The sequence below is a fragment of the Trichomycterus rosablanca genome, chromosome 20 (genome assembly GCF_030014385.1).
Source record: "Trichomycterus rosablanca isolate fTriRos1 chromosome 20, fTriRos1.hap1, whole genome shotgun sequence".
Classification (NCBI taxonomy): Eukaryota; Metazoa; Chordata; class Actinopteri; order Siluriformes; family Trichomycteridae; genus Trichomycterus; species Trichomycterus rosablanca.
The window spans coordinates 26,377,490-26,393,500 of record NC_086007.1 but is presented as its reverse complement, the minus strand read 5'-3'; the positions used below and the strand labels follow the sequence as shown (position 1 = coordinate 26,393,500).

At 39.3% G+C, this 16,011-nt stretch overlaps 1 protein-coding gene across 1 annotated transcript; it reads right to left on the bottom strand.

Annotated features, from left to right (window-relative positions):
- Nucleotides 1–1,358: 1,358 nt before the first annotated feature.
- On the bottom strand, nt 1,359–12,533 carry stard10 (StAR related lipid transfer domain containing 10). Its single transcript, XM_063017065.1, has 6 exons — nt 11,921–12,533; nt 5,698–5,845; nt 5,470–5,573; nt 4,684–4,801; nt 4,231–4,283; nt 1,359–3,375 (listed from the first exon to the last, which is right to left on the bottom strand). The coding sequence occupies exons 1-6, from the start codon at nt 12,077–12,079 to the stop codon at nt 3,157–3,159; spliced, it is 801 nt and encodes a 266-aa protein (XP_062873135.1). The 5' UTR covers nt 12,080–12,533; the 3' UTR covers nt 1,359–3,156.
- Between the last annotated feature and the right edge of the window lie 3,478 nt (nt 12,534–16,011).

The following is a 16,011-nucleotide window of genomic DNA, read 5'->3' as shown; positions in this document are numbered from 1 at the left end:
TTAAGAGGTGAAGGGAAACCAAAGTGGCCGGGAAAAACACTCAGGTGCAGGTGACCATGTTGCATTACATTTACACTACATTTTTGACATTTAGCGGACTCTTTTATCCAAAGTGACTTACAGTACTGTGACAGTATACTGTCTAAGCAATTTAGGGTTAAGGGCCTTGCTCAAGGGCCCAACCATGGCAACCAAGCAGTGGTGGGGCTTGAACCAGCGACTTTTTGATTACCAGTACATTAACCACTAGGCTACAACGGCCCTATAACCATGTGAACTTAGGTCCGCAGAACCCATGTTACTGTGTGGCACCTAAATTATCAACCCTTCTATGTGTTCTATAAAGAACCTTAGCTGTGAATCTTAGCTGTGCAATCAACTGGCCAGATGCCCACAAAGACATGATTAGCTGTGTCTGAGGTAGGGAGGGTCAAATTGGTTTCTTATTCCTGCGGCAATTGCAGCATCTGCTGGCTGGGTGATGCTTCTTCATGAGAGTAAATTAAATGAGTAAATTATTATTATTATAAATGATTATAATTAGCATTTATATTAGTAAGTTATTATTTAATATTAATTATTACTTTTTTGTAAATTACTATTATCATTATTATTACTTACTGCTTTAAATAAAGTGTATTTATTATTTGAATGTTTTTCAGTTCCTCTGTGTAGCTCTAGAGGGCGACAGTGAACCGCTGCATGAATTTATTTGTATTTTATTTTTTATTAGATTATTTCACGCATTAAAAAAAATATTTTAACACCTAAATCATTTATTTACAAAACAGGAATAATAACGAGATTAAGTACATTCATGCGTTAGTTAATGAGTATGTGAGTAAATGAACGGATAAAAGCATTTCATCCTGGTCAGGGTCGCTGTTGGGAGCGGTGTGTGGAAGCCTGAACTGAGGCACAAGTCCAGCCGGGGCTGCTTCGTCTCCCTCATTGTTTCCTAAATGCTTCATTCCTGCACTGTTGATGAAAGGAAACGCTGTTGCCATGACGACCTGCCACGCTGGTACCCGTCCCCCAAATCTGGACACCTCGCTGGTGATGACGTCACACACACACACACACACAGCTCCACAGCCACGTTTTTATTTTTTATATACTTTTTTTATACTTTGTTATTATAGAAATAAATATTATTGCGTGTTTTGTTCTTTTAATTATTATAAAATTACCTATTTTTGGGTGCTACACACACACACACACACACACACACACACACACACACACACACACACACACACACACACACACACACACACACACACACACACACACACACACACACACACACACACACCATTAAAATCACACTGATCTGAAATAATCACACAGCATTACCATTTATTTTAGTATTTAAACATTTATTGATGCTCACAGCGCCCCCTGCCCACCCTGAGTGTCACTTCATGCTGTAACGAGGGGTGTACTGGTGCATGGAACTCTGGGAAATAAAGTGAAAGGTGCTTGCAGGGAATTTAGCAGTAGTGTGTGTGTGTGTGTCTCTGTGTGTGTGCAGTAAAGCCTCTACATGTAATGACTGGAGAAATCAGTGGATAAAGGAGTGGGTGTGTGCGTGGGGGTTTGAGGGGGGCGTCAGGGTGGCTGCAGAGGCTCCAAAATGACTTTATAAGAGGATGTCTGGTGAAAAAATAATACATCTAATATACGGGTATTAATATGATAAACTAGTACATTTGATCCCTTGTTATTGGTTACTGCTTTAGAACTTCTGAGCACGTTTGTGTGTGTATTAAAGGAATACTTCAGAGTCTTTATCCATCAGTATCTGCAGAGTGTGTGTGTGTGTGTGTGTGTGATTACCACCAACAATCATTTCTACATGTACTGAGGAAAAACTGCAACCCTGTCCTGTGAACAATGGACTTCACATCCAAGACATGATGTGAATGGTGTGGGTCAGGACTGAATACATATAAATATTGTGTAATAATTCTAATATTTTATATTAATCTTCATTTAAATTATATATTTGGTCCTTTGTTACTGTATGTGCCAGTTTGTATAGTAAAGAAATAAATCAGAAATTGTACCATCACGTCTTTGTAAATAATTACCACTGACGATCATTTCTACACATACTGAGGAAAGAACAGGAAGCCTCCGCCTTTTATGGAAACGTATTATTGTTTGTTTATAGAACAGTTTGTTGGCACTAATATCATTTTGTTGTTGTTTGAACATCCAGGTTGATTCAAAACAGTTGTAGTTATAGCTACATGAAAGCGTTTTTATATTTAAACTCTATTAATATAACAAAATATCACTATCACTGAAACCACAAATACTTTTATGGGAAATTAAGAAATCAGTTTGTCGTAGATGTATTTGGAATGCTAGTTAGCAAGCCTACCTTGTCTGCTATTGGCTCTACTTTTCAATTATTATTTATATTTAATTAATAATGTAATAATTGTTATTATTCTATTATAATGTTTTTGCATTTGCACATGCTGAAACTATTTTACTGCTTTTAAAGAAGCTGAATTAGTTTTATGTTTGTTTTGTTTTATCTTTATTCTGTTATTAATGTAAATAAAATTATCACAAACTGATAACTGATTCTGGTTCATCAATCATTGTTAATGTGTCGTCACGGGTTTATCACAGTTTAAATAATTTTAACATCTTCTTCTTCGTTTCACCCAATAATTTAGACTTGTATCACGTAACAGCTTCCACTGTGGGAGGATAAGGCTAACACGTGCTTCCTCTGAGCTCTGTAAACACAGCCTATTGAGTAATTCAGACCTGCAGCTGATGCACGTTATTAGTGGCTAAATATTCATGCTCACTTCCAATCACATAAACGTACAGATGCCAGGATTGGGTGGCACTGCATGACTGATACGAAAGACAGGAAGAACTTGAGTTTGTGGCATCGTTGTGGCTCAACATGGTAAGTTGTGAATAAAAGGTCACTTGAAACACAGCTGACGGCTGCCGTGATGGATTTATTATAAATGTGTTGATGTTTTGGTGTTAGTGTTGGATAAAGTGCCTCAGTATTCCTTAAATAATCCTGTAGATGTTCCTCTCACTGACCTGAATACATTTCTATGTGCACCCTATGCGTGTGGTCTCCACCCCCTCATCACTTCTGCTGTGTGTGTGTGTGTATCAGTCGTCGTCGCTGTGGTCGGCTCGTTCATCTTTCGTCTCGTTCAGTAAGCTCTCGTCGATGTTCTCCAGAGACTCGGCGTGCTGCAGAGACAGTTCGGACAGCGCCACGCTACCCAGCCGGCTCTGCTCCGGGTACAACCACGGCTTATAACCCGGATTGTGGCGCTGCTTCCACTCGCCGTACTTCGTACACGCCCGGGCGATACGCTTCATCGTCTGGACCGGAAAGAGACAAAGAAATATGAGAGGTTCATTTAACTCACTTTCATGAAGGGGGGACAAAATTATTTAGGCTCTTTATTAGCACTGACACTCGGCTTAAAAAAGACGAGGACACACACAAACACACACACCCGGGCGCACACCCACCTACAAAGACACACACCCATACACACTCACAGACACAGACACACACACACACATCCACCTACACATACACACACCTACACAGACACAGGAGAGGTGCACTATTTATTCATTCACTGTCTGTTTCACCACCACTTTATTCAGGTCAAGTTCTACACCCACACACCTACACAGACACCCACACCCACAGCAGAGGTGCACCATTCATTCATTCACTGCGGTTTCACCACCACTTTATTTAGGTCAAAAAAATAAAGTTTGGTTTTGGTTTATTGGGCAAAAAAGCAGGAAACACCCCGTATGACCCACCAGTCCATCACTGCACACTCGCACACTCGCACACCTAGAGCCATCTACAGTTGGCCTGACTGCACGTCTCTGGATGTGTGGGAGAAAAACAGAGCACCCTGAGGAAACCCACACAGTGAGAACATGCAAACTCCACACAGCCAGGGAATCAAACTCAGGTCCTTCTTTTGGTTTAACAAATATAATAAAGCACTTTTTGTGGGTACTGCTCTGCTCTGAGAAGGCTTGACTCACAATCCACATTCCAATTCGTCTCAAAGCTATTCAACAGAATTAAGGGCCAGACACATGGTTACAATCACGCTGAAACAGCAAACTGCTGCTAAAAAGTCATTAATTAGGAAGTACGGCCACATACTTTCAGGCATTTGTTGTATAAAGGTATAAAGAACTCACTTTAGGAGCGAGGAGCTGGGAAGACTTATTCACCACCCACTTGGGTAAAGAACCTGCAACGTAAATTACAGAGAAAACGTTTAAAAACACCTTCAAAATAAACATTTATTTATTTAATTATAACAACTATCCTGATCAGGGCCACAGTGGGTTCTACACCACCAGAAATCACACTGGCGGAGATTCCAATTCATCATAGGGCATCACTCACTTTACAGCCAAGAATTGAACCACTTTGTTGTGGGGCATCTACACCACCTGCTGTACCATCAAGATGCCCTTGTGTTTTTTATACTGGGAGAATTTAATGGATGTGGCTTGGATGTGTATGAACTAATAAGCTAGGTTTGGATTTTAAAGTGCAGGTGCAGATTTAAGTACATGTAAGTACAAAGTTCACTTTGGCTTGTGCCAGTGTTTGTGCGCCAGTGTGGCAGCGTGAGCTGACGTTACCTCTAGGGTCGACCTGTGCCAGGTAGGTCAGGGTACAGCTGGAGGGGCCGTTGTTCTGGATGAGGTAACCTGTTTGGATGGAGACGGCTCGTATTATGTCCTTCTTCGGAGGGTATTTCTAAAAAAAACACACACACAAAATAAAATAAATACAGACTGAAACAATCATTATGCTAAAATATATAAATAAATGAAAGTACTTAGAGCCCCCTGGTGGCTGGAGGCACAAAGCAACCAAGTTTAGAATAAGAAAGGGATCCGAATGCATCTGAATTATTTACTTTTATATGCTGTACATAATAATTATAATTAATTAGCATGTACAATGATGCTGAATGATTTAATAACATTCAAAAGGGGGAAATTGTGGCAGCCAATCAAAATTTGGAACAGGATTCTTCATGACTGTTTACAGTTAACGTGACACGACAGGTTCTTCTACATGAATTTATTCAGTTCAGAGTAAATCATGGATGTTTATAATAAATATATAATAAAATAAGTGGAGCTTAAAGAACAGCTGTCACACATCAGTATCATGAAGAGAAAGCAGGTGGTGTACTGACATATAAACCAGCCAGATTAATTCCACTTAATCAGTTTAATACAGAATATACAGTGTGTCTTTTATGCCAAATTCTGCACCACTGTCATTAGTTGTATCTACTTTTTAAATACTGTAATATGTTTTTGATGTTCTCATTATCATTAATAACAGTAGTTACTATATTAATCTTTATTTCGATGTAAAATATACTATTAGAACAACGGTGGCGCGTCTCGTACCGGGTGTTTCACAGAGTAGTTCATGATGATGTAATCGTTGCCCATAGGCAGCCAGGAGCGCAGAGTAATGACATCACGGTTCTTCAGAGGTTTTGGGCACTTCCCTATAAATACACGACAAAAAACATGATAAACAAGTCATTTTCTGTCATTAATAATACATGAAGATTAGTGTTTGAGGATTGATGCAAATCTGGTGGACGAAATGCATTATGGGAGGTTTCTTACACGAATAATAGCCTATGTCGGCGTTCACCGTCAGTTTGCCGATGTCGAAGGTCTCGATGACGTTGGAGTCCCATTTTTGCCGATAATCGATGTCGTGAAGGACGTCGTACATGGATTCAGCAGAGACGTCCTTACACACCATCCGACACTGAGAGATGGAGAAAGAAAAACTGCGTTACCCATGATGCATCTGAAAATGTTTATTAGGATTTTAACGTCATGTTTTACACTTTGGTTGCATTTATGACAGAAACGGTAGTTACACAAGATTCATCAGTTCAAGTTTAATGTCAAACACGGTCATGGACAATTTTGCATCTCCAGTTCACCTCACTTGCACATCTTTGGACTGTGGGAGGAAACCGGAGCCTCCGGAGAAAACCCACACCAACACGGGGAGAACATGCAAACTCTAGGGGATCGAACCCTGGACCTTCCTGCTGTGAGGCGATAGAGCTACCCACTGAGCCACCGTGCCACCCACGGTTACGTGAGGACGTTTATAAGTGGTATAAGTGAGGGGGCCGGGTGGAAACAGGACCCTATTATAGCCCTATTATATCCTTCTAATTTAATCCATTATATTCTCCTAATTTTGGATATAACCAGTTTTCCACAGCAATCTAACGACTCCTGCTGCATGCATAACAATCTCAGGTCCACTGCCGCTGCACCACCTTAGCGCTCTTACATCCCTGTAATGTATTTAAATATTATTTTTTACATATAAAGTTTGATGGATCGTCTGTTAAAACGACTTCCCTGCAGTTACATTCTGAACAGTCACGCCGGACCAATTAAAAATTTCATTACATTCATACTTCAACTTTAATAAAGAACCAAAGCATCCACACAACACTTATAGAATAAAATAGAAACAATACTATAAACTCGCACCACCTACACGCCACAGTGCGCTGACCCATATACACTTCACTAGTGGGCTACCGAGATTCTGAATGACATTTCCATGATTTATGAAAAATTAAATCAGGTTATTAAATTAGATCTGTTCTCAGTAGAGCGTCCTGAACCCCGGCGGCAAAGAGAGACGAATTCGAACCAGAAATTAGAACCAGATTTTAATGTTTGCACGAAGGTAAGAACAGCAGAGTGATTAAGAAGTGGCACAGAAGCAGCTCTGCTCCAGATACGCTGCAGATAACACAGATAATTCACATCAGGATTTATTCAATACAACCTGGTGTTTAATAATAAAATAACTTGACCTGAACAGACCTGCAGTGAATGGTTTTGACTTGTTTTAGAACCGGTTCAGTCAAACTAGCCTTATTTATAAGGGCACAGAAAAGTCAGCAGCTGTATTTAACCACGATCAGTCATGAAAAATTCAGCAGCCATGGCACAAAATTAACCTTCACCTGTATATTTGGTACAATGCGCACCTGATATTTGTGTGTGTGTGTGTGTGTGTGTGTACAGAGCTGAAAGAGCTCATGAGGAGTTACAGGGTGCAGAACTATAAAACGAAATGAAATTGCTGTGATTAATCATCACTTCTCTTAGCAGACTGTCAGCAGCAGCATCATCTCCTTTTAATAGAAACTATAAACAATAAAAATAATAAAGCTCTTGTACCAGGAGCCGTGTTCACCATTACGCCCACCATGATCACGCTGGCAAACAGGACCAAGCTGCCAACCCACACAGGTAGAGCAGAACAAAAAAATGGATTCTGATAAAAATCCTGCACTTAAAATGGTCTTTTAGTAAATATAGACTTCCTCCTAATAATCACTCATTAATTCATTCACTGACCCATCACTAAACTGTGTAGTGATTGGTGGTGTAGTGAGCACTGTACAGCCACGCCCTAGGGTTGAAATTTGTTTGATTCTGCACCCATTTCTAGGTTGAACAGGGTTTAGTATCAAAGAATCAAACCTGTCTGTAGGTGTATGAGAAGAGTTTTAGTTCCTCTTCTGGGTTGAAATCAGCTTCCACAGCACCCAAATCTACCCAACTCTACTCTTAAGACTGGTACAAAACCATTAGACGGTTCTGAAATGTCACTGGGGAAGTTCTTTTCCATTTTATTACGTATATTTATATAACAGGTTGTAATGATACACTCTACCCACGATGCCATACGATTTTTTTCCTGATTTTTTTAAACAAAATGAAATTGAAGACAAATGATGACAAAGTTTCTTTTTTATTATCTAAAAAAAAAAAAAAAAAAAAAAAAAAAAAAATCCTGTATTTGTGCTTATCTTTCATTTATCTAAATAATAAATGCCCTTTTATTATACCATAATATTATTGTTTTGTCTGGGTCAGAAATGATTTTATAGTAAATAATTAAATGAGAAAGTTCCACTTTAAGAACAGAAAGGAATGTACGACTGAGGGTTCCACCCAGTCACAACCAGTAGTACCATTTATTAAAGATTTGTCTAGGACTATTTCTGAGAGTATACAGATCTAGGAGCCCCAAGTAATCATGGGAAACGTTTAATAATCAGGTGATTTGATTGTTCTGTAGTATTTAGGCTAATCCTCTCAGTTCTTGAAACTCGAAACTTAAACCTGAACCTTTTCAGTAGCGTTTGTGACCAGTACCTAATCCATCTCACTCATGATAACAGTAGGGTTTTGTACTCGCTCCGTCTCGGATAACAGTCCACTTCCTGTTAGCTTAGCTTACTCAGGTTCAGTGTGGGAATGAGGAAGTGGAACAGGAGCTGTACAGGTTTTATATGCTAACGTGGACTTCACCTCAACACTGCTGATAAACTGAGATTCCATCAATTTTTATTTGCTAATACAGGTCACTCAAGTTTTAGTCTATATTTCACATTATTTCTATATTAGAGTAATATCTCCTTGTTATATATTGTACATTAAAACCACCTCACTGTCCATTTTATCAGCTCCACTTACCATATAGAAGCACTTTTGTAATTCTACAATTACTGACTGTAGTCCATCTGTTTCTCTACATACTTTTTTAACCTGCTTTCACCCTGTTCTTCAGTGGTCAGGACCCCCACAGGACCACCACAGAACAGGTATTATTTAGGTGGTGGATCATTCTCAGCACTGCAGTGACACTGACATGGTGGTGGTGTGTTAGTGTGTGTTCTGCTGGTATGAGTGGATCAGACACAGCAGCGCTGCTGGAGTTTTTAAATACCGTGTCCACTCACTGTCCACTCTATTAGACACTCCTACCTAGTCGGTCCACCTTGTAGATGTAAAGTCAGAGACGATCGCTCATCTATTGCTGCTCTTTGAGTCGGTCATCTTCTAGACCTTCATCAGTGGTCACAGGACGCTGCCCATGGGGGTGGTCATAATGTTATGCCTCATCGGTGTATATTTTTATTTTATTTTAATTCTATTTTGAATATTAGCGTAATTAGAATAAATTATTAGGATTTAGTCTTCTATTAGTGTATACGCACCAGCTCTGATGATTTTGGTTATTATCATTACTATTAGTAGCATTATTATTGTTATATTATTATTACTAGTAGTTGTTTTATAATTATTATTATTATATTGTTTTATCATAATCAACAATAATAACTATTATAATAATAAATGTAAATTGATATGAATTCAATGTTAAGTAGTAAAATTAAGTTAAACATGTATATTTTTGGCTGTAGCCCCGCAATGGATTGGCATCTTGGATTGGAATGAATTGTTGCATCGATTCCTGGAAAACCAGACCCACCTTGATCCTGACCAGGATAAAGCTGTGGTAAAAACATTTAAAAATAATGTCATAATACAGTAAAATGACCACAAGAGGAGCGACATTCTGTTTTTTAATTAACCTGGCTGTAGTATCTACCATTTGCTTTAATGAACTGCCAGTGAAGCAGCTGATTATTTATTTATGAGAAACTAAAATCTGCATAATAGTGTAAGAATAAGTAAGTGTGTGTGTTCGCTTGCTGTAGCCTTTATTATAATAACAGCTATTATAATCTTGTCTTTATTCAGACTGTAAGATGGTTTTCTTTCTTCTCTTAATGATCTTTCAATGTATTGATGAAGATCAACCAACAGTGAAATTACTAACCTAAGATACTGTTACAGACTGTTCAGGAAGCTTTTACTGTAAATACCTGCAGCAGGTGATTTACTAAAAACCACAAGGCGACACGGGGGTTACAGAAAGACAGAGCTGTTCAGATGGTACTGAACTGGGCAATTAAAAATGACCCCATATCTCCCGACGGTCCAATCAGAATCAAGCCTTTGCTCTACTGAAGCTCGTCTGGAACCAGTCAGGACATCCATTACATTAAATAAGTAAACTGACAATGGGAGTGTATTTTGATTACTTTACAGCGTATAGAGACCAAACGTGAGAATCAGATCATACGGCAGGTATCATTCATTCAAAATTCTCAACAGGTTCACAAGACTAAAACCTGCTGCTAAACACACTAGTTGATTCCTGGTCTATATTTAATCAAGTTAATCAAACATCCATCCAGCAAATTTGATGTTGAGTTTAGACCATGCTGGAGCGCTGGAGCTTTTGTTTACACTCGGATTAAATTTCTCACTGTGACCTTGAGCACAAACCGAAGCTTCTGTTAAAGCGACATGATCTCTCCTCACCTTCAACAAACATCTCCACGTCATCACTCATAAAAACTCAGCGCAGACCAGGACCAGGACCAGGATCTGGCCTGCTGAGTAAACACGGGCGCTGTAGCAAAGTCAACCGGCTAAACACGGCGTCAAAAACACAAACTACAGCGTCCCAAACTGCACACCATCACCTGATAAACTGTTTTATATCTAATCGTGCAGAAGTATTTGTAGGTGAGTGTGTATTAGATGTAATACGGTATAAATACAAAAACCCCACAGTTTTACTCTATTAAGCAACAATATAAATTAATTCTCCTCATGTCCAAACTAAAGAGAAACTAAATGATTAAGTCTATCAGCTTTAATTGTTTATTTTCTTATTAAATCATGTTGTGCTACAGAAACTGATTGTGTTAATATGACAAAGATTAATCAGCTGATCAGTTTAATACCAACAAACACCACTTTATATCATCACTTCCTAAATTACACCATGCACATTAAACACTGAGGAGTTTCAGTGGAAAATCCATCAGGTTCTAATATAAACTTAAACCCTGACGTCTTCCTTCCCAGTCCTAATACTCCACTACAGATGATTTGGGGAGGTAATCTGGAGGTTGTAAGAGCTGGTCAGCATTTTTGAATCCCTTGTACATCTAATACATGTATTAAGGTCACAGCAGCATGAGCTCGGGCTCTTCAGGTGGAACATGAAACACAGAACTAACAACAGGGAGTATTTATTTTGTTCCTAATAATTATTGCCTGAAACAATTAGTTATTGTTGAGCAGAATACACTTACACACACACTTACACACACACTTACACACACACTTACACACACACTTACACACACACTTACACACACACTTACACACACACTTACACACACAGCCTCCATAAACCAGCAGATGAATCAGCACAGGGTTATATAATCATCCTTTAATGAATTGCTGCAATACCGTACATCTACCAGAGAAGTCTCCAAACTCCTAAAATGCCCAAAAGTTCCATAGTGCAGCTTTAAACCAAATAAGGAGAAAGTACAGTAAAGCAAATGGTGTAAATGACCTGTTGAAATTACTGCCTATGAGTGAACCACACTGAAAATTAAAGTCCTGACAAGGAACGTTTGGGGTGCTGGTTGTTCTGTGGACATTTCATGAAGCTTTGAAACAAGGTTCCTCTGAGTTTTAAGGGCTCTCAATTATCTGCTCCCAAGAACACCTGTTCCAACCTTAAAACGATTAAATAATCAAGTGTGTTTGGAGCATAAAGTTAAAAGTTGGAATTGGGACAATACATAGAACTCATAAATCTAAATTGGAGTGTGAAACTCCAGTCTGGTGGGTCAAACTTCCTAAATTTCTGATTACAGGTCTACTTAATGGTCACAGAAGAAATGTGTCCAGACAGGCAAATTTGTTCTTAGTTTGTGTGATCAACAACCAATTTCAGTCAAGATTTACTGGGCCACTTTTGGAGCAAGGGTTTCACATGACCATGTAAACTCACCTGACTGTGGACAGCGTTTCTCTCACAACTTGGTAGTACATTGAGCCTGGAGAGTGCACCTAAACTTCTGATTTCAGATGTATAAGGACAGGCGTGACTATGGAGGTTCCACACAGGTTCTCTTACCTTGATCTTGTGCAGGGACTTCTCTTCCTCCAGGATCTGGATGAGAACCGTAATACCGGACTTGTTGTAGGTCTGATTCCATCCTTCATCTGAGGTGCACTCTGATTTAAACTTGTTGAAGGCTTGATCATCTGGGATCAGAACCTCATCACCAGACATCTTCGTCTCCTTCTAAAGCTTCCAAAATCTCCTGGTACCTGCTCCGGTTCGTGTGCAAGCCTGTGTGTGCACCCTCCGGTATCACTGCAGCACTAATAAACCGAGTCAGTGCGCGTGTTTCTCAAAGCAGGTTGATCCGGTATAAATAAACCGAATTAAATTCTGAGTTTTCGGTTCGGTTTTTTTTTTTGCGTCACGAATTTATTCTAAACACTCGATGAGATGTGAGAGAAGCTCGTGACACGCGGCTATCGCAAAACAATCAAACAAACAAACACATAAACAAATACAACCGGTAAAAAACACGGTAATCCGCGCACACGCGCTCTTTTATTACCGAATTAGCTCGTGAACGCGGTGAATTAACTAACCAAAGCGCGCGCCACAGCTATCAGATCAATACCGAATAATCAGACTGAATTAGATCAATATTAAACTAAATCAAAAGAACAAAATGATCCGGTTTCTGTGTTTATGATGAGAACGCGCACTGAGAAGATATAACGCTGCTGAGTATCACGGGCACGCGCGACGAGAGACAGGCGCGGACCCGCCCACACCTTATGCGCACCCCCCCCCCCCCCCCCCATCACCGACGTGATGACGTGTAACATCACAATAATACACAAACGATGGAAATATGATCGAAATATCACAACATCGAATCTCTTTCTATTTACACACGACATAAAACACGAGTCACTAAATAAAACACTTCTGTCCTGATCAGGGTCGCTGATCAAACACGCCAAACTCCTCACAGACCGTGAGCAAAGTTCAGGATAGAACCCAGGTCCCTAAAAGATACACTACATGGCTACAAGTATGTGAACACCATTCATACACAGGTGTATAAGAATCAATAATCAAAAATATATTATGTGCATACAGTATGTTTTGTGGAAACAGCTTGGGGAAGGCCCTGTGTTATCTGTGTTATACCCCAGTTACCATGTACTGACCAACACTACACTTCTCACTAGTCTTGTCTCCTTTAATTACTAGATTAGAAATGTCTTTTGTATTCATCATACTGTGTTTTATTTGCACTGTGTTTATTGTCCTGGTTTGCACTTTTTGTTCTGTGTTGCACCCTGGAGGTCCTGGAGGAACGTTGTTTCATTTCATTATGTACTTGTATAGAGCTGAAATGACAGTAAAGCCTCTCTTGAACTCTCGTGTTGCTCCAGCAAGCTTCATAAAGAAATGGTTTGACTACTTTGGTGTGGAGGAACTCGGGAGCCCTACCCTCCTCATGGTTTGAAACATGGATGTTCAACAAGTTCATGGTCAGCTGTGACCTCTATATTGTTGAGCGGAACACATTTTACCAGCTGTGTGACTGTAATTCTTATTTGTTATTTATAATTCCTGATATGAGCTCGAGTTTGTTTACGTTATTTATGAATATCGGTTTAAATCAGTGATTCGGGGTATTGTTTGATAAATGATGATGTTTACTACAAACAACCCGAGAACCTAAAGGTAAAATAAAAATCATTAAGTGGATTCTGACTGACTCCTGTTGACCATGTGGTCTTCTGTTTGTCTTAAGGCTAATTATTCTTTCATTGTTCCTCTAATTGTATCTATTCATTTTGTTGCTGGCTGTCCTCTTCCTCTTTTACCTTCAACTCTTCTAAGCATAACCGTGTTGGACTATTTCTGCTTATAATGTGTCCATAATAAAAGGGCATCAGTTGATTATCTGGGCTTGGAGTATGAAGTTAGATTTAATTTGGTCAAGGATCCATTTCTTTGTCTTCTCTCTCAAAAGTCTTCACCAGTACCAACATTCACAGGCATCAATATTTTTCCTGTCCTGCTTTTTATTGTCCAGCTTTCACATTCTTAAACAACAAAGAAAACCAGAAGAAATCTGGATGATTCTGTTGAGGTCCAGACTCTGCAATATTTTCTAACCGATTGACCCTTTGCTGTTAATAATTCAGTAGTCAAAGCTGTCCACCACTTCCACATCTTGTCCATCAGTGGTAAAGTTAGTGGTCTTTTTTATTTGCATTGAGCTGAAGTCCCATCATTTCACTCTGATCTTTCAGTTCTCTGTTCTATGAGTGTTGTGGCATCTGCATGTCAAATGTTGTAGATGTTTCATCCACCAATCTTGAATTCTTCATCATCTTCCTCCAGTCCTGCTTCTTTTTTTTAGTCCAATTTCTGTCATGATTGTTGTTTACTAATTGGTGTAGATTCTTCTTTAGAACGACAGAATGTTCTGGTCATCTCATCTTCCTGAGGACGTTTCATCATTTTGTGTGGTCAACACAGTTAAAAGCTTTGCTGTTAAACATGAAGCACATGTCGACCTTCTTCAGAATGTACATGCTTTTAAAAATGTAGGCATATTTCAGAGGGCAGCAGGTAGTGTGGGTGTTGTACAGCTCCAGGGTTCCAGATATCTGGTTTCAATATATAAGCACATTTATACAAAAAGTAAATCCTCCTCCTCTTTATGATGTGTAAGGGCGGCACAGTGGCTAAGTGGGTAGCACTGTCGCCTCACAGCAAGGTCCTGGGTTCGATCCCCAGGTTGGGCGGTCCAGGTCCTTTCTGTGTGGAGTTTGCATGTTCTCCCCGTGTCTGCGTGGGTTTCCTCCGGGTTTCCTCCCACAGTCCAAACATGCAAGTGAGGTGAACTGAAGATACTAAATTGTCCATGACTGTGTTCGATCTACCTTGTGAACTGATGAATCTTGTGTAACGAGTAACTACCGTTTCTGTCATGAATGTAACCAAAGTGTAAAACATGACGTTAAAATCCTAATAAACAAACAGTGATGTGTATTTTTCAAACCAGAAGCTGCTTCAGAAAGTAAAAATCTGGTAAAAAATAATTTTTTACAGTGTTTATGAGTAAAATATAAATATGACTTAGTGTTTGCTTTGTAAAGAACTGAGCTAGTGCTTATCTCTTGAACCTTGGGATTCAGCCTTGAGGTTTTTCTGTTTATACGATGCAGAATGGAGTCAAATAAAACACGCGGCTTACTGAGGCCAAACACTGATCTGTTACTGGTTTAAACTGGTTCTTACCAATTTCTTGTTCAAAACACAGCAACTCATGGCCAGTGATCGACAATAACCAGCAAAATATGTTGAAAACACCACAAATGTTTGTGTTTCAGGTCTCATTCCGCCACTAATCCAGCATCAAACCAGCACTGCCCATTTAAACCAGTTAACACTGATGGTGCTGTTTTTTAGCACAGGAATTTTATTAATATTTGTATTTTTGAATGACATTGACTGTTTCAGGTCCATCCACAGCAGGATTTTCAAAGATGGTCTATTAATTACTGGTATGTGGCATCAGCTTACAGAAGGGGTCAGCGGATAAACCCAGGCTCTGATAAACTGGTACACTTGTTGGCCAAAAGTATTTGAACAACTGACCATGAGTCTGCTGGGCAGTTTATTCCAAAACCATGAGTATAAATATGAAACTTTCTTGCAGTCATAACACCCCCCAGTCTTCTGGCTTCCCCAAGAGTTTGAAGTGGTTCTGTGAGGATATGTATGTTCCAATTCATCCCAAAGGTGTTCAGTCAGCCACTGGAGATCCTTCACACTAAACTCAACAAGCTACGTCTTTATAAACCTGGCTTTGCACACAGGGGTACAGTCATGCTGAAACAGAAAAGCATTTTTCCTAATTTATTCATCATTTATTTTAAAACCGGTGAGGCTGATTCAGTTAAACTTAAATATTACAGCTAATTTAAGTCTCTGTGATTAACATGTTGTACACGTTGTGTTACTGCTGGTGTTTCCAAGTGTCCAGTTTATTACTGGGTGGACTGGATATTAGTTTCACTGTCTAGTTTCTGTCGTAAAAGTAACTGGTATCATAACGCACAGTCACTCACTATGCAAAATGTATCACATCACACTAAGCAAATAACCTTTAGTTC

What these genes read in the sequence shown, in the direction of transcription:
- stard10 (XM_063017065.1), bottom strand. Translation starts at nt 12,079, where the DNA reads ATGTCTGGTGATGAGGTTCTGATCCCAGATGATCAAGCCTTCAACAAG. An exon ending in AGTCCCTGCACAAGATCAAG is followed by an intron (nt 5,846 to 11,920) that starts GTAAGAGAACCT and finishes TCCATCTCTCAG; the next exon opens with TGTCGGATGGTGTGTAAGGA. An exon ending in ACTACTCTGTGAAACACCCG is followed by an intron (nt 4,802 to 5,469) that starts GTACGAGACGCG and finishes TGTTTTTTTTAG; the next exon opens with AAATACCCTCCGAAGAAGGA.